At 40.5% G+C, this 22,934-nt stretch overlaps 1 protein-coding gene across 6 annotated transcripts in view; it reads right to left on the minus strand.

The window, feature by feature from the left end:
* Positions 1-21,490, minus strand: part of LOC136864438 (regulation of nuclear pre-mRNA domain-containing protein 1B) — a 267,789-nt gene extending 246,299 nt beyond the window's left edge. For all 6 annotated transcript variants that reach the window (XM_067141430.2, XM_067141429.2, XM_067141433.2 and 3 more), the window contains exon 1: positions 21,163-21,490. In XM_067141430.2, the coding sequence (XP_066997531.1) occupies positions 21,163-21,313 (151 nt within the window). In that variant the 5' untranslated portion in view covers positions 21,314-21,490. The remainder of the gene's footprint in view (positions 1-21,162) is intronic.
* Between the last annotated feature and the right edge of the window lie 1,444 nt (positions 21,491-22,934).

The following is a 22,934-nucleotide window of genomic DNA, read 5'->3' on the forward strand; positions in this document are numbered from 1 at the left end:
CGATATTTAAAATTATCTCATCCATGTTCTCTTGTGCCAACTCAGCTACAAGAACACTCGCAAGCACTGGCGCCTCGTGTAGAGCCAGATCGTCGGTCTTTTCCTGTAACTGGGACTCTAGTCTCTTTATGACTTTGTCCCTATCTTCGAGAGCACTCCGCATATCTTCAATTGAAGTCTATATACTCCTGCAATTGTTCTACTACTACCTTTGTCCCTTGTTCCTGTATTAAGTTGGAAAGCATGTTCAAGATGTCCTTGCTACACAGCGCGTCTGGATGGCTTGCTTCACCAAGCTCTCCATCGGCACTTACTTCACTTTGCGCGGCATGATATTTTTGTCTGCTGGTAGATATTAATCACATGTATCATGTCACAAACACTTCTGTATACAAACAACAATGCTAAGAAAAAGTATCAGCGTCACAAATGGGTTACACTGCAAAAGTACACCTTCAAACTTAACATTGATCAAGAGCCTTGCTTTGTGCGACTATGAACTGTCCGCCATGACACTCTACTGAGTTTGTGCAATCTGATAATCCTGAAACCCATGCATGGAGCATCGAACAGTTGTGGAAATCAGAGAAAACCAATGTTGAGAGATAGGGAAGGGAGAAGGATATCAATTATACAGGGTTATTCAAAATGACTGTTGGGATTTCGTGATTTTTTTTAATAGGCTATGGAAAACATGATTATTATCGTTGCAGCAATGGATAGACAAACTCTCAATGTTTTGTTCCTCATCGACTGTAGTTACCTCAATTACCGTCAGTTGGCAGTTATAGCAGTGTAGTATATAAAATGGCAGTCAGCGGTAGATGATGATGATGCTTGTTGTTTAGAGGGGTCTAACATCTAGGTCATCGGCCCCTATGGTACGAAATGAGACGAAATGGGATTACAATTTAAAAGTACAAAGTTCATCCACTGACCCGATTTCAAAATGTGATGATGAGGAATGAGTTGATGAATACGAATTTAAAACAATCAGTGGATAAGACTCGCAATGCTTCACATTCCCAGAAACAATATTACTGACCAAGGGACTGCTTCCAAAGCCCAATCCTGAATCGATGATGCTCGTCTGAATGGGTCAATATCTATGTCAACGATCCCGCATAATGGCACTTATCGCTAGTAAAGGAGAACCATGATATCTCTCAAGCTGCAGTACTAATCAAAGGTAGCGTAAACTCACGGTGTTCCAAACATTAAGGTATTACTCACAAGTATTGTACATTGTAAAGGTAACGCAGACCTATGGTGTTTCTCACACAATGGCGCCACTCATAGCCAACGCAAACCGATGAGGTTCCTCACCTAGGTGTACTAATCAGGGGCGCCGGTATTCCCGGGGTGTTCCTCACAAAGTGGGTACTAATCACAGGCAATGCAGACCCACGGTGTCGCTCATATAGTGGTACAACTCGCTGGCAACGCCCAGACCCATGGTGTTGCTCACAAGGGTACGACTCACGGGTACTGGAAACTCACAGTGAACCCTGTTTGACTGCTACGAATCACAAAACTATTGAGTACCTAACAGAGTGGTACTACTCGCAAGTAAAGGCGACCCATAGTGTTCCCCGCATGATGGTACTAATCAAAAGTAATTTCATGGTTCTAATACAATCATCCCTTGGTCACCCCTTTTAGTTGCCTCTCATGACAGGCAGGGGTACCGTGGGTGTATTATTCGTCTGCGTCCCCCACCCACAGGGGGTAGAGAGATAAAAAAAAGAAGAAAACGAAGGGATCTGTCACTTCGAAAAATTAAGTAACGGACAAAGAAAGGCAAGGGCCACGAAGGGCGTGAAAACGAAAGACTCCCTAGGCCTCGAATGCTCTAATACCGTCGGGGTTGGAAAAGAATAAGAGTTGACCAAGGAAGGTCGGACAGAATAGACAAAAGTGAGGAGCCTGGCACAAGTAAGTGGAAGCAATGCCAAGACTCAGCTAAGGGCCCCGTGGTCGCCAACCCACGCTCCCAAGTTGAGAGCCCCTTGGGCCCCTTTTAGTCGCCTCTTACGACAGGCGGGGGATACTGCGTGTGTATTCTACATGTGCGTCCCCCATCCGCAGGGGGTGTCAGCGGTAGAGAGAAAGAGTTTTGTATCCTTGAATATCATCATCAACATCATAAGTTTGTTACCATAGTCCACTTCCATTTTCAAACAAAATACAGGGAGGACCTTCCCTCCAACAACTTTATCGACAGATGTCGAGTGCTGTTTTCGAACGAAATATGGGAAGGACCCACCCTGAGACAACTTTAGTCACAGACGGTACACTCAATTTGTGGATGCATGCTGTTTGTGTAGAGGGTGCACCGCTGTATCAGAAGCGGAAGTGAATCCGATCAGGGAAACTTATCTCTGTAGCCCAAAAAAAATCAACTACAAGAGGCAGCAAGGAACGGAATGTACCTCAAACCAAATTACTGCGAGTTACAAAGACGCCTGAAGGTAAAATGATATTGCTTAGAGCAGCATCAAGCTTTAATAGATAATGACAAAGTCCTATGTTGGAATTTTTGCACTGCAAGAACACGCAGAAGAAGATGGTTTTTGTAACAGACTAGTTTTCAGCGGCGAAGCAATCATTTGTGTGAGTGGACAGATGAATAAACCGAATATTTGAATTTCCCCGCTGTTATTTGGAACATATGAGGGACTCCCCCAAAATGAATGCATTCTGTGCTGTTGCAAAGACGAACGTCTACGGCCTATAGTTCATTGAACAGACAATGTCAAGACTGACTTATGTGGATATGCTTAGAGAATGGCTGTTACCCCAGTTGAATGACGACCGGGATGATTTCATTCTGCAACAGAATGGTGTACGACCTCATTTGTACAGGAAGGTCTGAGCCTTTTTAAACCAAAAACTACCACAGTGATGGATCGGACATAGGACAGACTGATCAGATGCTCTTACCCTGACCACCACATTCACTAGACCTGACACTGTGTGATTTTTTCCTGCGGGGATACATTAAAGTCTTTGTCCCTCCTCTACAGGTGAATATTCTGGAACTGAACAGCACATCCGAGCCACCTTCCTAAACATCACCGCTGACATGTTCGGGTGTGTGTGGGAGGAATCTGACTATCAAGTAAATGTGTGTCGAGTGAGGGTGCTCATACTGAGCATTTGCAATGTAGGTAAAAAAGAAAAGGCTGCAACTGCGCAAAATCACACAGGGGTGGGTATCGCATTCACTGATGGAAGTTCAACGGTAGATGCAATATGCAACAAGCTCTGACCACCTAGCATGCTGGCAACAGGGAGGCAACCACTTCCTGACACAAATAATCAACATCGATAAATTTTGGGCCAGGGCATACAAACCGGAACTCAAACATCAGTCTGCAGAATGGCAACATGCTGGATCACCAAGGCGGCAGAAGTTGGTGATCATAGCGTACGACATCAAGGATGTCACTGTGTGCCACTGTGTTCCACATGGCAGAACAGTGAGCGCAGAATACTACAGGGACTTCCTGGTGCAACAGGTACGATGTGACATTCGAGAGAAATGTCCAAACCTTGCACATAGTGCAATCATACTGAACAACAACGTAAAACCACATAAAGCAGAGTGTACATGGTGGCAACTGCGATGCTGGGGATGGGAAGAATCTGAGCATCTGCTGTATTCTCTCCTTTTGCCCTGTGACTTTCATCAAATACATTATAAAAATAATAGCGGAAACTCCTTGCCAAAACAAGCAACAGCACTCCCCAGCACCTCCTAGCGTTCTGAGTTGGCAACGTTGGACCAGCTGATTTACAACTGTGAGATCCAACCAAAGATTGTAAGAAATAATATCGACCTGTAGATGATCTAATTGTCCAATTGTAATGGTTGGTACAGGGAGTATTTGTACCATATATGGCTGTAATCCAAATAATGGGGGGTTGAAAAGGAGGGAGAATTTTAAAAATGAGTGTGTCTACATCTTGAAACTTTAAAAGTTTACAGATTTAAAAATTGGTATTTAGAATCTCCTTTAAAAAGAAGGAACACGTATTTTTTTGTTTTCTGTAAATCCCAATAGGAGGGGAGTAAAAGGGTAAATAATGGGTTGATGCCTTTAATGAGGATACATACATATCAGAAACGGAAGATATTACAGAACTAAAAATTTGTATATGGGATCCCCTTGAAAAATAAAGAAACATGTACTTTTTGTTTTTGGAAAATCCAATTAATGGCGGTTAAACAGGAGTGACAAATTGGGATGAATTTTTCGAAAGACTATATCTACAGAATATCTGAGAAACGTAAAATGTTACAGACATAAAAAGTGGGTATTTGGAATCTCTTGTAAATGTAAAGAAACACAGGTGATTTGTTTTTGGAAACTCCACTTAAGGGGAACTAAAAAGGGGTGAAATTTTAAAATGAGAATTTCTACAGTATATCTCAAAAAAACTTAAACATGTTACAGAAATGAAAAATGGTATTTTTTTTATCTCTATTAGAAATACAGAAATGTGTATTTTTAGTTTACGGAAATACTACTTGGGTGGAGGGCGGGGGGTAAAAGTGACTGAAAATTGTGTCAAATTCTTTTAATTAGGCTACTGATATCTCAAAAATAAAGATGTTACAGACGTGAAATTTGATAATCAGCTTCAAAAGTAAAGAAACATGTATTCTCGGAAAATCCAATGAAGGGGGGGGGGGGGGTGAAAGAATTGAACAATTGACTTAATTGTATGATAATACATCTAATAAAAACTAAAGTTGTTACAGGCGTGAAAACTGGTATTTGGATCTCCTTTAAAAACAAAGAAAAACTTGTTTTGTGGGGGGGGGGGGGGAGAACCATCCTGGGGGGCAGGAGTGAAAAGGAGTTGAATTCCTTTCATGAGGTCACGTAAATCAAAAACTGAAGAAGTTAGAGTCGTGATAATTGGTATTTAGAAGATCCTTCACTATTAAAGAAACAAGTATTTTTTGCCGGAATATTCACTTGGAGGGGGGGAGAAGTGTGAAAGGAAGTGAAGAAAATTGAATTATTTTTATGGGGATACTTATATCTCAAAACTGAAGGTAATAGACGTGAACATTGGTGTCTGGAATCTCCTTTAAACATAAAGAAACACGCCTTCTTTTAATTATTTTTTGGGGGGGGGGGTTAAATAAGCTTAACGGTGGTGGGGTGTAAAAGGAGGTGAGACCAATTGATTTTACTGTTCATAATGTACATATAAGAAGTCTCTGTTGCTCAGGCGGCAGCGCGCCGGCCTCTCAGAGCTGGGTTCCGTGGTTCAAATCCCGGTCACTCCATGTCACATTCGTGCTGGACAAAACGGAGGCAGGACAGGTTTTTCTCCGGATACTCCGATTTTCCTTGTCATCATTCATTCCAGCAACACTGTCCAATATTTCATTTCATTTGTCATTCATCGATCATTGCCCCAGAGGAGTGCTTCGGCAGCCGGCAAAATTCCTATTGTCGCCTTTAGATGGGGCTTTATTCATTCCATTCCTGACCCTGTTTAATGACTGGAAACAGGCTGTAGATTTTCTATGTACTTATTCTGATCATCAACCGATCATTTTAAATCTTTCCTGGGTTCGTTTTCAACAGCCATCTTTTCCTTCAGAGAACGTTCTTAGATTACAGTAGACTCTCCTGGCATATAAATAAAAATTTAAAAACTTTTGAAATAAACGATAGGAATGAGATTGACCGCCAAATTGTTCACCTCTATAATAAGGTCAATAATGCACGGAAGTACGTCATTCGTATCGCCAGAAATCCCGCACACTTGCCTACGCACGACAATGGTGCTGGTCACATTGTCAACAATGACAATGGCAGCAGATGTAATTTACCGCCAAATAGCGGTCTTGCATCTTGCTGTGGGGTCCAGAACAAGTAATAATAATAATAATAATCATAATAATAATAATAATAATAATGTTCTGGACCATCGTCAAATGTGCGGACCGCGCTGGAAATGGGTCCTGGATGGGTAACGACTAAGAATGCAGTCCGGCAGCAGGTTCAGTACCGCCAAGGCACCCAAGACGACACCACGCCGGATCTCCTGAAGGATTTGGTCCATATTAAAAATGCTTATAGGAAAAGATAGCAAAGATTTAGGGACCTAACTGACCAGGTGGAATGCCTGGACCTAGCCCGGGAAGTACGAAATCGATTGCTGGAAAGAGAGATTTAAAAATGGGAGGAAACTTGCCGTAATCTATTAGAAAACGAGTCAGATCGCGAATTTTGGCTGATTCTCGCAGGAAACTTGTCGGATCGCGAATTTCGGCAGATTATATATCTAAAACAATAAGCATTCAATTATAAATTTCAGTATAATACCGTAGCAAAGCATGAATATCTTGCTAGTATATTATAAACAACATGACCCAAAATCTTTCTTCAGGTTCCCAAGAAATAAGGAAATGTAAGTTTAAATTTATTGTAAACAAGTAGCCTATCATTACACAGATATTTTGGTTTTCTTTTAATACAGAATGCTTTTACAATATAATTTAGCACATTTTAAGCCTATTCTTTATTTAAAGATGCATTCAGTGGGTTATTTGAAGCCGAAGAGCTGACACAATGACTATTGAAAAGGAATGGCCCAGAACATCTAACACTTTGAAGACCACGTCACCCCTCATGGGGTGACGGACGCTCATACAAAATATCGTATATCACCCCTCATGGGGTGACACGGTAGTGTGTCTAGGACTCTGAACTTTAGGCTGTCGCGTGAAACTAGCGCTACCATTTGCAGCTGTATTGCATTGCTTGTTTACGTAAGGTATTCATAGAGTGCATTACGGTGCCCATTCCTTTATCAGCACGCTGTGCATTGAGCAAGAGACAGTGTAATTTCTCTGGCATTTGTCACCCTGTATGGGGTGACATACGCAACCATCAGAATTCAATTATTAATGGCAAGGAAAATAATGTGGATTGGAGCCTATTATTGCTTTATTCTTACATACTATTGTTACATAACTTAAGAAATGGTTATTATTAGATCAATGGAGCTTCATTGTTCTAAGGAAAGTTAAAATTACAAAAGAAAACAACACAGATGATGATGTATCATGCTAGTCATTGAATTTATGGCATAGTATAAATGATATGAAAGGATAACAGTTTTTACAAGATACACATCACTTGTGAACCAACTCATAGCGAGGTTTGTGTAAGAACGATTTGTCTGGGCAATGTTTACAATATGTTGTTACTTTCTTTGCTTTCCTTTGCAGCCTGTCGACCTCCAGTTTCATTAGCTTCTCTGTAGCATATGCTGCAGTACTACCTTCTCTTCCGTGTGGAATCTCCAGCCTTTTCAGTTTCTTCAGTCTCCACAAGGAGATGGATACCACGATTATGACGAGGTGTTTCTACTTCATCCGACAAGCACATTAGTTCAAGAGCACATTTCTCCTTGAAGGTAGTTATGGACATTTTCTGCAGCTTTGGCACTGTTTGATAGTTTCTGTAAGCAATCCATGAATTCACCAAGCTCGTTCCAATTAGTAGTTCCGTCGCTACCTTGTGATATCATCTGACAGTTTTCCGAAGAGATGTATTATAGAACGATAGCTGATCAGATACATCAATGCCAGGCTTTGCTTTGTTATAGTCAATAACTACAGATGGTTTGAAAATTTCCATGTTACTCTTATCACGTTTTCCTGAAGATACAAATTCTAACTGGTGCTTAGTTGAGAGCATATAAACCTCTCGCTTGTCCATCAATTTCAATGCTAGGATGCCATTATGTGATTCCTTAGCAACCATTTCTCCTTTCTTTACTCTTTCCTTTAGACCTGGCGGAAACCCAACTCTATTCTTCCGCAAGATACCAACCAAATCAGTGCGTCTAGCTAGGAGTTTATTCGCCAAATCAACTGACGTGTAGAAATTGTCTGTCAACAAAGTTGATCCACTGTCTAAATAAGGATCCATAAGTTCCATCACAACAGCTGTAGCATGTGGTAGTCCAGGGTTAGCAGTTGTCCCTTTGCCGCAGTACACTTTTGTAGTGTAGGTATAGCCGTCTGTATCACATAGTTTGAATACCTTCACCCCGTATTTATGAGCCTTATTTGGAATACTCTGGCAAAATATCAGTCTTCCCCTGAAGGGGATCATACAATCATCAATGACCAATGTTTCCTGTGGCTCATTTAGTTCTTTGAAATTCTTATTGAGCTTTAGAACAAGAGGTGCAATTTTATACAACATGTCATGTCCTCTGTTTGCTTCACTATTGAAATGCCAGAAACGCAAAATCAGTAAGAACTTGTCCCGCTTCATTACATGACCCCCAACATAGTTTTTTTTTTACAGTCTGTTCTTTCTTGACCAATAATTATGAAGTTTGGGGAACTGTGCTAAGCCCATCCACATAAATAAGCCTAAGAACTTTTTCATGTCAGCACAATTGATATCAGTCCACTGAGTGAATCTACTCCGCCTACTCACACGTTCCCCTTTGTAACACTTTCCTTGCATTTTCATTGGTTTCATGCACCATCATATTGATGATATAGTCATTAACTATAGCACAGTAGAAATCAATTGGTTGAGATTTGGCACTCAGAGGAAATTTTAAACCGGGGCTATGTGTGAATAAAAAATGTTTCTGCAGACCTGAGAATGCTCCCCAGTAATTGTCACTGGCTGGTGATATGGTTGAATCATCGCATGATGCAGCACCGGAATCTTCGCTAGTGTCCTCACTACAAAAACTACTGTCCAATTCAGACTCGGAAAAGGTGGCATCACACTGCAAATCCAAAATGTCAACATCACTTGATGCAGCACTCGAACCCTTTTCAAGTTCTTCTTCTATCTCTCTATCGATAATCATGGTTTCCCCGACACAGAAACACATATAACATTAATTAAATTCTTGTCACACAACTCTAAATTACAACGAACTCTTTGAAAGGCGCGTAAAACAGTTCACAACACAGAGCAGAGTGTTCCACAACAACAAAGGTAAAAATGGCGTCACGGGGTGACGCGCGCTTTCTCTGTTGCATTGCCAACCTAATAACCATATGTTACCCCAATAGGGGGACACAAAAATAGTAACTTTGAACATAAATTAGGTCTTTGATTATTATCTACGAATTGTCCGACTCGTTGGCTGAACTGTCAGCGTACTGGCCTTCGGTTCAGAGGGTCCCGGGTTCGATTCCCGGCCGGGTCGGGGATTTTAACCTTAATTGGTTAATTCCTACGGCAAGGGGGCTGGGTGTATGTGTTGTCTTCATCATCATTTCATCCTCATCACGACGCGCGGGAGTCAAATAGAAAGACCTGCACCTGGCGAGCCGAACCCGTCCTGGGATATCCCGGCACTAACAGCCATACGACATTTCATTTTCATCTACAAATTAAATTACGCTCATCCGTACCCCACAACAACCTGAAATATTTATATCGCATTTCCGCAGTATACCGTGAAAAAAGCAAATGTACGCGTCGACGTTAACGTGTTAAACAGAACTCATGTTGTATGCTCAGACCACATTGTGGAGAATGATTTCAGGAACAAAAACTTGTTAAGTCAAGGGTAAGATCTTAGTAGTTTGTTGATAGTAGGCCTAATGTTAATATTAAAATAACAATATAATTATGAAACATGGTGACTACAGTACAGTAGGCCTACCATTTAACAACATGCTTCAAACAACATTTCCCATTGAATGTGTACGTAGTCAGTTATTTATTGTTGTTTTAAGGAGCAGAACAACGAGGTCATCTGCCTTTGAAGTGTATGTATTGCACTATTAAAGCTAAAGGAGGTTATAATGTAATCTAACAAGTTCAGAACCACAAATTTTAATTTTACTGACTTTATTAAAAATATATATATATATATAAAGACTATAACTGTTAATTTATGTAATTAAGCATGTTCAACTAGTTTTTAAATACAGATATGTCAAGAAGGAGAGATTAAAACCAATGTCCTAATATTTCCTTTTAATTTTCAGTATTTGGCCTGGTGCAGTGGCTTCAGTTCTGCTGCCTATGGCAAAGCAAACAATATGCAGAAGCAGTCCAAAGAAAAGAAAGAGAGAAGAGGAATTGGAACCAAAAGAAACAGCAGATAATTATGAACCTATGGAAATCACTGAATGTAGAGAAGAAAACAGTGTAAAGAATGTGTTAAAGTGAAGAAGAGGTTCAGACTGTCTCAGAAAGCAGTGAGCAAGTACTGTACAAGAGACTGAATATTAAATTGAAAACTGAAATTTGTCAACTAAAAGTTAAACTAAAACAGAAGGAAGTACAATGTGTGTGTAGAGGGAATAATGTGTGTAATGATGTTGCAGGAAATTTCATCAATCTTCCGACAACACTTGAAAACAGGAAGGCTCAGGGAGGTATACAGAACAAGACAAAAGTTTCTCTTTAGCTCTGCATTTTTGTTCAGCAAAAGCATATAGGTTTTTGCAACAATATTTTTGTCTACCAACCACTAGATCACTGCAGAGCTGGTTAGAAAATGAAGAGATAAAGCCTGGTGTAAACAATATTGTCCTTGATTTATTTAATAAGTGTGAAAAGAGGAGGCTAGGGAAAAGATTATATCTGTGGTATTTGATGAAATGTCCCTAAAATCATGTTTGACCTACAGTGCACAGAATGATTTGTTAGAAGGTTTTGAAGACTTTGGTTTAGATGCTGAATTAATAGACACAAATGCGATGCGACCACTGTGCAACCAGGCTATGGTGGTAATGGTCGAAGGTTTGCATTTGAATTTCAAGCAAATCATAGGGTACTATTTAACCAAGGATGCAATGAAAGGTGAATGCATAAAAGAAATGCTGGTTCAGGTGATGATAAAACTTCTGCAGACTGGGTTAATACCAAAAGCTGTCACTTGTGATCAGGGTGCTAACAATGTAAAGATAAGAAAGATTTCAGGTGTGACTTCTAAGAACCCTTTTTATTGAAGTCAATGGAGAAAAGATTATTTCTTTTATGATCCACCACACCTGATCAAATCAATGAGAAATAATCTTAAGAAATACAATTTCCACAGAGAAGGCAAAATTTGCAGTTGGGCCCACATTGAAAAATTTTATAAGAAGGATGCTGGTATGGTACCTCCACTAGCCCCTCGCTTGTCTAAGAAATACATCACACTCCCTCCACTTTCTCCAATGAGGATATGTTTGGCAGTAACGGTTCTAAGTTAATCTATTGCTGCAGGCATATTAGTGCATGTAGGGTTTAATTCCTTGCCACCAGCTGCTGCTTTCACTGCTGAATTAATTGAAATTTGAGATATTTTGTATGATATTTTCAACTCGCGCTTTTACGGCAGAGTTTATGCTATTATCTTTATAATAAACTATTTGCTTTCATCTCATACGAAAGGTAAAGGAACCCCAACGTGGTAGGCAGTTTGTGACACGAGAGGACATTGCCAATGCTGTGTTGCAACACATGACCCAATTCACACATGCTGCAGCAAATGGTGACTCAGAAGTTATTCAGTACCTCCCACATCATTGGCAGTGTGTGGTGAACGTTACAGGGGACTACTTTGAGAGCCTTATACCCAGTTTTCTGTCATGTCAACTGAATGTGTGCTGTGCTGTAATGTAGGTGGTATGCTTGACTAGAATTATTTTGCACCCTGAAACCAGTATTGTTCTGTATACTACCACAATAAATATGTGAGGCACTATGTTCGCGTGTTCCTCAATGTCCACACATGTAGTTCCCACCTTGTCCTTTCATTTGTATATATTGCATTTTCCAACTGGGCTGGTTTCTTTTTTTACAATTGGCTTTATGTTGCACCAACACAGATAGGTCTTATGGTGACGATGGGATAGGAAAGGTCTAGGAGTGGGAAGGAAGCGGTCGTGGCCTTAAATAAGGTACAGTCCCAGCATTTGCCTGGTGTGAAAATGGGGAAACCATGGAAAACCATCTTCAGGAGTGCCAATAGTGGGGTTCGAACCCACTATCTCCCGAATACTGGATTCTGGCCGCACTAAAGCAACTGCAGCTATTGAGATCAGTGAGCTGGTTTCTGCAAGAAAGAAAAGGGTTACAACAACTTTTGCCCCAACACTTGTACATTTGTCCGATATGCGCTATGCCAGTGAACCTGTGCAGTTCTACAGTATTGTATTAGGAAACTTACGAGCAACTTATCGGGCAATTTTTAGAGAATGTTATCAATTTTCTATTTGTCTTACGTAGCACCGACCCGGATAAGTCTTGCGGAGACAGAGACGATGGGATAGGCCTATGTCAGGGCTAATATTGGGAAGGAAACGGAAGTGGCCTTAACTAAAAGTACAGCCCTAGCATATGCCTGGTGTAAAAATAGACAACTATGGAAGCCATCTTCAGGACTGCCAACAGTGGGATTCGAATCCACCATCTCCCGAATGCAAGTACGCAGCTGTGTGACCCTATCACTTGAACTCATTCTTTGCTTTATTGGCAGATAATTATAATTTTGTGTGGCTATTTCTACCGTGGTGCAGTCCTTTGTAATGCAGACCCTCCAACAAGGATGTGGATAGGAATATGATCAGAAAATTTCCACTTCGCTGGATAAAGCAGATCGCCACTGAAAATCAATTTGACAGCTTTTTTAAACAATATTTCATTTCTCTCACAACACTACATCCTGAAAAACAGTTTAACATTACTAAACACTCTTCCCTTGCTTCTGTTTGGTGTAGTCTACCTTGCAATCAATCTTCATACATGGTTTTCCCAAGGCATAGCTTTCACATTTAAATGCCCAATTTCAAATCATATATTGTCCTACAGCAGGTGTCTGCTTGCTGGCATTTATCTGGAACAGGTGATCCTTCCATAATCTTGATTGACAGATCTCACCTTTTACTTCGCTTCACAATAATAAGTCACTCAACCAGCAGTTCCCTGTAGCTTGGTTTGGTACACATCTGTTGACTATCACAACGCAAGACTGCTGTTCACGTGGCTCAACTCCAGTCAAGACCGATAACTTGCACAATCAATTCACGTGACTGTTCCACACACTGAACCACTCAACACATTTCACTCGGCAAGACAACTACACAACACAGCTCAACTTCAACACTACTCCATCACGACGACACACACTCAATCAGTCCTCTCTTTTTCACGATGAGTTACTGCTTAGAGAGTTCATTTATCAGCCCCTCACAATGTTAGCTGGATGAGAAAGAAATACAGTTTTGAAAATTACAGTACCAGTAGCAGAGTGAACTTCAGACTAGGCTACTCCTTAGGCAAGACTGCTGTAGCGCACTGCACACACACATGTAAGTCGATGCATTTTTGTTGCTAGCAGATTAGTCAGTAGCTCACGATTATCAGTCATGATGCCAACTGTTGACAAAAACCATTCCTTTACAGCACAAGAGAATAGACTTACCGGTACTTTGTGTGTGAGTAATGTACCACCACTGATTTCTCCACAAGTAAACTCAGCAAGTGAATGGTCCAAGAGAAATGATCTTCAAATAAATCACACACAAAAACTGTAGTGATGACCTTCAGAAGAGGCAGGAAAACAGCCAACAACTGTAGGCTACTGTAACGTTTGGTTACCACTACGAAGTTTTTTCAATTTCTTTTACATCGCACCGACACAGAAGGGTTTTATGGCGACGATGGGATAGGAAAAGGCTAGGAGTTGGAAGGAAGCAGCCGGGGTCTTAATTAAGATACAGCCTGGTATGAAAATGGGAAATCACGGAAAACCATCTTCAGGCTGCGGACAGTACGGTTCGAACCCACTATCTCCCGACTGTAAGCTCACAGCCACGTGACCCTAATCACACGGCCACTTGCTCGGTGCCCCTACTAAGTGACTGTACACAATTGAGCTTATGTTAGCCAAGTAAATGTTAACTAAATTTGGCACAGGATGTACAGATATTTTAGATTAGCTACAGCTGCCGTGTGACATAGGCTAGATACTTCATAATGCTAAGGCACACATTGTATGGTCAAACATCCAACATAAGAACTGTTGAATAATACTAAGTATTCAGACATCAAGTTTAATACTATAGAACTCATCCTTCATACTTGTATATCAAGTTTAATGACATTCAGTAGTTCAGACATACATTCAAAATCCTCACCAAATTCTCCAAATATTCACTGAGATAATTACATTGAGAAATGAACCGATAGCATGCCTTAAGAGCGTGCAGGAAATTACAGGTTGGCAATACCAGAATGTACTGTGGATCTACATGACATTAGATATTCCGAGGATTAAAGGAATGAAAACGTGTAGAAATTTGACCTCAATATATATTTTACTAAATTATGGTGGCAATAACAAATTAGGATGTAAACTATGATCCTAGATCAATATTTAAGACATGGACTTAGTCCAGGATTCACAAAGTGCAGTGATTAAAAACAGGTACAATTATTCTCATTTAAAGCTATGTAGGTTTTCCCATGACCAGTACATAGGAGAGTAAGAATAACTATATTACGAAAGACAAAGACAAGAGCAAGGCAGATGCACAATCAAAGACCAGGGGAGTGGAGGGGAAATAGTAATAAATGTACAATATTAAAATTCTTACAAAAAATTCCAAAAGGGAGAAAATTACCCTATTACAATCAATACGGAAGTAAACATCGGGGGAAAGGGGGATAATAGCAAGATTAATTATTTTGGTTTCAAAAATAATTAATTCACCGAAAGAAGTCCATACGGAACCAAAGCTTTCACAAACAGGAAATTTTTACACATTGAATAGTCCACCGATGATTGTGAAAAATAATAGAAGTTAAGAGTTCATTCCAAAATTTAGCACTAGCGAATAGCCGAGGTCATAATATTTGCTGCCGTCCCAAGTGTGCTGCCTCAGTGAACGTTTATGAAACTTAAAATCTGGAGTCGTTTACCAGGTTATGCCTGTGAAGTGATTTGTAGCTTGACAAGTAAAGTCCCTTTCTTTCTCCCTTACCTTCGTATATGATGAAATTTACATGTAGAACAACTCCAAGGATTAAAACAACTTCCACTTCATAACTTTGACACACACTGATGACAAATTCACCTAGTACACGAATATTGCAGGCTTATATAGTGGTCGGAAGGAGAAGAAAGTAGGGGGAATACACACTGCAGGGTGAAGAAAGTTCTTTCATGACATCAGCGCAGCGCCAAGTTTGCTGGCAAGCGAGTAGTCTGTGCCTGTGCCTGACAGAGGACACATTTGGAGGTACAACACAGGGCGTAGCAGATAATGCCGCGACAAATAATAGATGGTAAGTAGACTGCTACAGTACCTGAATGATGAGCCACTATGTAATGTACGCTATTTTGAATGCAACATTAAAAGACAAAGTGATCAGTACAATCTGGACCATGCAAGATGTTAACCATCTACATGATATATCAGTAGAGACAGGAATGGGACTATTCAAAGTGAAAGTAACCCCAATCATATCATACAGCCTTGACCTCATCTGGGACAATTTTGGTAAAAGTAACCTAAGGGATCTGGAGAAATTGAAGGTTACTTACCTAACGAAAGAGTTATGCTGCCTATTGAAATACACTCAATCTATGCGGCAGTACTCCCAGCTGCCATGCGGCTAGGGGCGCACAGCTGTGAGCTTACTTCCGGGAGATGGTGGGTTCGAGCCCCACTGTCGGCAGCCCTGAATATGGTTTTCCGTGGTTTCCCATTTTCACACCAAGCAAATGCTGGGGCTGTACCTTAATTATAGCCACAACCAATTCCTTCCCACTCCTAGACCTTTCCTATCCTGTAGTTGCCGTAAAGCAAGTTGTAAAAAGTACTCCCAGCTACTACACAAGCTTCAGAAAAAGAAAAAAATTCTTATAGACTTCTACTCCACTGCAGAAATTACCTCCACCGAATAAACTCTGTCATTCTGTCACACACTTTGTGGTCCACGGTTTTCACCACATTGTCAGCGTGACGAAAGGTTACTAACTACCCTGTCCTGATTGCTCTGCAACATGTGTGGACAACATTGTAACAGAAAGCACACACTTCTACTGCAAGAAAGAATCAATTTCCAAAAGAGAACTCTGCAGTAAATGAGACAGCCTGTCCTGAACAGACTTTATGCACACCGTGAGCACTTCTATCAATTTTATTTCTCTACAACAATTACATAAGGGTTTTCGCCCTTACCTTCGTATATGATGAAATTTACATGTAGAACAACTCCAAGGATTAAAACAACTTCCACTTCATAACCTCGACACACACTGATGACAAATTCACCAAGTACACGAATAGTGGGTTCGAGTCCCACTGTCGACAGCCCTGAAGATGGTTTTCTGTGGTTTCCCATTTTCACACCAAGCCCTTCATAACCTCGACACACACTGATGACAAATTCACCAGGTACACGAATAGTGGGTTCGAGCCCCACTGTCGGCTCGACAGTGCGAGTGTAGGCTATATCACTATTCATTTATTACCTTTTTTTTGCTAGGGGCTTTACGTCGCACCGACACAGATAGGTCTTATGGCGACGATGGGATAGAAAGGGCTATGATTTGGAAGGAAGCGGCCGTGGCCTTAATTAAGGTACAGCCCCAGCATTTGCCTGGTGTGAAAATGGGAAACCACGGAAAACCATTTTCAGGGCTGCCGATAGTGGGATTCGAACCTACTATCTCCCGGATGCAAGCTCACAGCCGCGCGCTTCTACGCGCACGGCCAACTCGCCCGGTCATTTATTACCTTTGATTTGTTTACTGCATGCATACTGAGTAAAGGCATCTTTATTGTTCCACAGTTGGTAATGATATCCATCTATGTTGGATTTCGGAAGTGATGCCACATTATAACCATTTCAGCCAATGGCAGTGGTTATTAGCACAAGTGGAATAGTGTATTGAAAATGTTGCAGGATATTTGTTTATATACAAAAGGAAATATAGGCTAATGGCAGAGGAGAGGCAAGGGGTGGTTGGTGGGTCCCAGTCTTTGTAACGAACACATATCTCTCTTCTACATGTCACACAAGGCAAGAGTTCTATCATTCAACTTCTGAATTTGGCAGTCTTTTCCTGAATATCAACTATATTATATTTATGACTGGTTGTGTCTTCAGTAGCACTCTAGGATGGTAACAGCAGCATATAACACATCACTCGGCAAGATGAATTATATGAATGAATGTTAGCTTAAAATGCTCGTAGAGTAGAGGTGTGTTCATCGCTTATGCTGGAATCCAACCCGCACCCCCCGGAAGAAACTTACTTCTATAATCTTGCGCACAACCCTCTGGTGAACACTCACTACCGTTGGATGCATTTTACGAAGCAGTACTTTGTTTCCAGAATTCAACGCAGTTAGACATAATAGCTAACTTCACCTCACTAATCCATCCTAATAAATAAGTTCTAACCTCAAATATAGTGCAATGTGGCCAAATGGCTGACATGGAACAGTGCCCCCCCCCCCTCCCGCAACAGGGGCTCACTGCCTTCGAGAGGCTCTCTGCTAAACACCCCTGACGTGTTAGACCAATTATTTTTTGTCACTAGCCAGGACATGTGCAGACCAATAAACAAAAGCTGTAGGCCTACATTGGCATATCCTGGTATCAAGACGTGGACTACCACTAGACTTAGGCTACCCCTTTTCGATAATTGGTTTAGGGAACATCAAGCCTTAAGCATTTTGAGCTGCAGCCAACAGCCAATGGAGCTGCCTGCTGTGTTGTCAAGGCTGCTTCACAAGCTACTGCCCTGGCCTCTGCCACCGTCAATACTCAACACCTGATTAATCGAGTTGGTAGCCTAAGGTTTAGCAAATTGAAGTCCTGCTTTGAGGCTAAATGGATAGAATGTTTGCCTTTGGTCCGACAGCCCCGGTTCAATTTTCAGAATCAATCCCCTCATACTGTTAATTTCCCTGGCTTGAGAACTGGGTGTTTATGACATCTTCGCCATTCATTTTATTCTTATTAGGTCACCACCAAGCCTATGTAGATGCCATGCACCATTATTATTATTGTTATTATTATTATTATTATTATTATTATTATCATCATCATCATAGTCGTTAAATAACAATGTTGAATTTTACAGCAGTCTGTACCCATCGTTCAATGGTTAATTATCTTCCTCGGAAGATCAATGGTGGTGTCCGACCCATGATCATGGGTTCGAATCCAACCAACAAAAGAGAACACTAAACCTGAAAGATTGCGCTTTCTTTTAGCAGATCTACCAATAAAAAGAAAACTATATTACTCCTATAACAGCAGCCCTGCAGTGTCTTCCTACAAGGATGTAGAAGTAAACGGGAGTGAAATACCAGCACTCTGTTATCTATATATTTAAGACAGAAGGACGAGGTGGGAATCAACATCTATATCAAGTGAGGAAGTATATACGATGAGTAACGCATGGTGATAGTTAGCAATGGCGATCTGACGGACCGAAGCCTAGCACAGCTATCCTCCACTGGTCCCCGTGCCTGTAGCCAGACAGGAGCAAGCCGCGTGAGGCGAGTCGATGGGAAGTGACGAGAGTCTGGGCTGCAATATCAGTCTCCGAAGCCTTGTTCTGAGAAATACGTGCGACGTGTTTTCTCATTGCTTTCAAGGTTTGCAAATGGAACAATTTGTCAGATGCTTACAATATAATGTGCTTTAGATTTCCTTCGCTCGCACTTGAGGTTTGGGCTTCACTGATAGCCTTGGTAGCCCTCAGTATACGCCACTGAGGCCTACAATACATTTCCATCAACCGTTAGTAGCAACTAACGATACTCCTATCAGTGCTCTCCTCAACTAACAACAAAGACACAGGACCTTTCGTTGAGCCTCCGCATTTACTATCTGCCGTTCCTGTCCTAGAGTTGAACCATGTTTTCCATGGTTTGAACATGAATGAACTTCAGTGTATATGCTCTGTGCTTTTTTTTTCTTCTTCTTTACGTCGCACCGACACAGATAGGTCTTATGGCGACGATGGGACAGGGAAGGGCTAGGAGTGGGAAGGAAGCGGCCGTGGCCTTAATTAAGGTACAGCCCCAGCATTTGCCTGGTGTGAAAATGGGAAACCACGGAAAACCATTTTCAGGGCTGCCGACAGTGGGGTTCGAACCTACTATCTCCCGAATACTGGATACTGGCCGCACTTAAGCGACTGCAGCTATCGAGCTCCGTGCTCTGTGCTTATAACGCATTAAATTTTGTGAGACGGCTATATAGGCTGGACCTATGATATACGTTAGAATGTGCTACAGAAAACCTGAAAATGATCATATGAAGAGGGAGAAAATAGTTTCCCTACAAAATTATAGTTTTTAACAATTAACATAGCCTATTTACTGGTATATTTTCAGAATTTCTAATCTGTAGTAGGCTATGTAACTGCCAATCATGCCAAAATGATATGAAGGTGAATGGACAGACTCTTACCAGGTATTCAAGTCTGCTTTCATCATCAATACTTAGACCACACCACACCTCTTCCACTTTCCACAATAACCCAAATAAAGAAGCTAACACTTTGCTCAACAGCTATCATTTGACAGAAGTATCAACCTAATTGTGTGTTTCACAACACTACATGCAAGCACATTCTTTCATCCTACAGAACCCTACATTCTTTCTCCAATGTATACTCATACCTGCGAAGTACTCAAACCCATTAATCTGCATAGGTCTAATTACTGTATTACCGTTTGATGATGTCTATAACAGCGAACTGAAACAATTGTGAGCGATAATTCAGGCTACTTGTGAGATGAACAATACCAATAATGAATTATGATCAATGGTATATTTCTGAATCGCGTATTTGGTTCGTGACATTTAACACTACAATGTTTTGTAATTAAGGATCCGCGTTGTTAATACAATATAATAGCTGGTTTATACAAGTACATCTTTCGAGAATATAAGAGTATTCTCTTCTTCGGTTTAGATTTTACAATCTGTACAATATTTAACAGGTCTAATGTGCTTAAGTGATTTTAACCAGAAGCTGAAGAAATCTCGAAACATGTACTTGTATAAACTAGGTATTGTACTGACAAGGCAGATCCTTAATACACAACATTGATTAAAGTCATTACGGACCAACCGTGGTCAAAATTAGATTTAATACTCCAAAAGATATAGCATAAGGCATCCAGCCATTGTCTCGCTTACGAAGTTTAAATGTTCTGTACGGCTAAGCAATGTCTCGTACCAACAAGCGAAAGTAAATCAATTTAAAACTATAACAGCAACTGGTGAACATTATAATTAAATGGAAAAGCATACAATGTGTAAGAATACAAACTTATTCGCAACAGAACTTTGTCAGAAAACAACGCATCTTCAGGCACTCCGGGGCATGGTAACGACCACAAAATTTTTCACACCATCGGCACATACAATCACGGTTTGGTTCATGAAAACTAGGTACAACACATGCCTTATGATGGAAACCATGACCGCTGCACGAGTCACTGTATGCCTGAGATCAAAGCGGCTTTGGCACCAATTGTCTGTTGTCATTGCGTCCATCATAAAAATCACTCCAAATTTCTGTCTTCTTCAATTTTAATTCATGTAACAGCTCTTGATATTCTTTTGTAGACAGTAGTCATAGTATGCAGTAGGTCCCCAATTAAGAAAAGTTCTTGGGTCAGTTCATATACAAGTCTTGAGGATGTGTGTTTAGATACACAAAGTGCTTTTTTAAGGAAACTTGCTTTCACCCTTTCTATCTCTCTTAGGTTTTTCTTTTTCAGGAAGGAAAAGTTTCACAGCTGCTTTGATCGATAGATGATCTATGTCGTTTATTGGTATTATTGCTGACAGAGTCCTTTCTTTTATGCAAGTTGTCATTCTGAGTTACTTTGAACGTATTTACAATTCTTACAGGTGAGCCTTCGTAACTAAGTGTGTTGGTTGCTGCTCACTTCCTCCCCTTCTAAAAACCATGACTACTGTTTTCTGTTCATTAATTTCCAATTGTTTTCTTTGGACCATTTTGACAGGTTCATGATTTCACTGGTGAACATCATAACATCAACAATAACATTCATCCATCTTCCTATTTGCAATCATAGACCTAAGAGTACTAAGAGATAGGGCCTAATTCCTAACCTAAATTGATTACAACATGCAGACGTACCTCGTATGAGCTCACGAAACCAAGCTGCTACAACAACGGCACGATGTTTTCTGTGATGTATCAACCACAAAGAGAGAGTCTGAATGCTATGCTGAGCAGTATTCAGCTCACCAAATTTCTTCAGTAAAACTTCTTCACTAAATGTAGACATGGATGCAATAAAGATTAGTTTTTTCGACCACCAACACAAACGGAGTTACAACTTCCACAACTACACACAGAAAATTAATCAAATGACAGTATAACACAAAAAACAGGGTATTGAGGAGAGCTTAAGAAAGCACAACATGCACCCTTGGCTGACCACAATGACACTACAATACGCTACGTTACGTTCTACGCCAAATACCTTCATACATCCAAGGTCAGCCTAGGGAGGTCACGACACGAATGTTACTCATGAAGCCGCCATATTGAGCCTTTATGTGAACGTTACCAAAGGGAAGTGCATTCGAATTTAGGGTATAGGTTTGTCCACACCAAGATGTTTCCGCTAACTTTGTTAAGAAACAATGTTCACGAACATTTCTGTCTGTTAATAAACAAAATAGTGTGTCCATTAATTTTCGAACATGTTGATAAACAAAATTTCTTTAACTTTTGAGAATGAAACTTTTAATTAACACTCCGTGTTTTCGTTAATATTTCGGTTCGCACATGTGCAAAGACGCAATTAGAACACGCAAATTCGTAGCGCGGAATCATACTTTTTTTCTTTCGAAATCGACTATCGAACCGTAAGCAACTCGTATACACCATACAAAAAAATAAGTGAAGTGTAGGAGCATGGCCGGACTAAACTATAAGGCCTGACAGTGGAGATCCGACAACATCGCTTGGAGTAAAGCCTGTGATTTCTGTGTTCGTAATTTGTAAACAAGTCTAACGTGGTGTATCATTATATTTTGTGTTGTGCGTGAATTAACTTGATGGCATTGTTTTAAAATCAGAGTATACTGAAAATATTTTATGTGTTATTAAAAATTAACCTACACGCTATTTGGTATCCTGAACGACATTAATTTACGGCAAAGGTGAGCTTTCTCATGTTGCAGTATGTATAATAGTTACAATCCACATTTGTGAATGTATTCTGTGTTTGTATTTTTCAAATTGTATTAGTTTAAGTGCAGCATGATTGTGTTATTTTATTTTACTTTGTACAAGTATGACAACCACAACTAAAGCTGGGCTTAGTTTCAGATGCCAAGGCATTGTTGTTTTACAAGTTTTAGAAGCTGAAAAGAAGATAAGAGTGCATTGTTTGCTAGGATTAAAAGCTACATAACCTGAAATGTAAATGACAGGAAACATGTTATCGAAGTCTACTTCTATTTCATTTCCTTTAACTAGCACACAGGAAAATTCACTACACGTATCTATTTCGTTAGTTATGTTCAATGAATCGGAATCTAAAACATGCCCTTGCTTAAAGACATTTCTTTATACACTGAATAAAATGGAAATTGCAACACCCAGAAGGAGTGATGCTACATTGCTGCAATTGAACATGCAGGACGAGTGTTCAGTTGTGATTCGATGATTACACCTGCAGGTCCCTCTGACTGCAAGTTTGGACAACAATCAATACAGGATATGCCCACCACGAGCTGCAATACATTGATGCATTCGTCGAGGCATGGAGTCAATAAGGCCCTGGATCGCTTCCTGAGGAACTGTGGCCCATGCTTGCTGCACTGCAAGGGTCAGTTGTTCCAGAGTTGTGGGTGGCTGAGGACGGTTGGCCAGTTGTCGACCCATCATGTTCCACA

This window comes from Anabrus simplex, chromosome 2, assembly GCF_040414725.1.
Source record: "Anabrus simplex isolate iqAnaSimp1 chromosome 2, ASM4041472v1, whole genome shotgun sequence".
Lineage (NCBI taxonomy): Eukaryota > Metazoa > Arthropoda > Insecta > Orthoptera > Tettigoniidae > Anabrus > Anabrus simplex.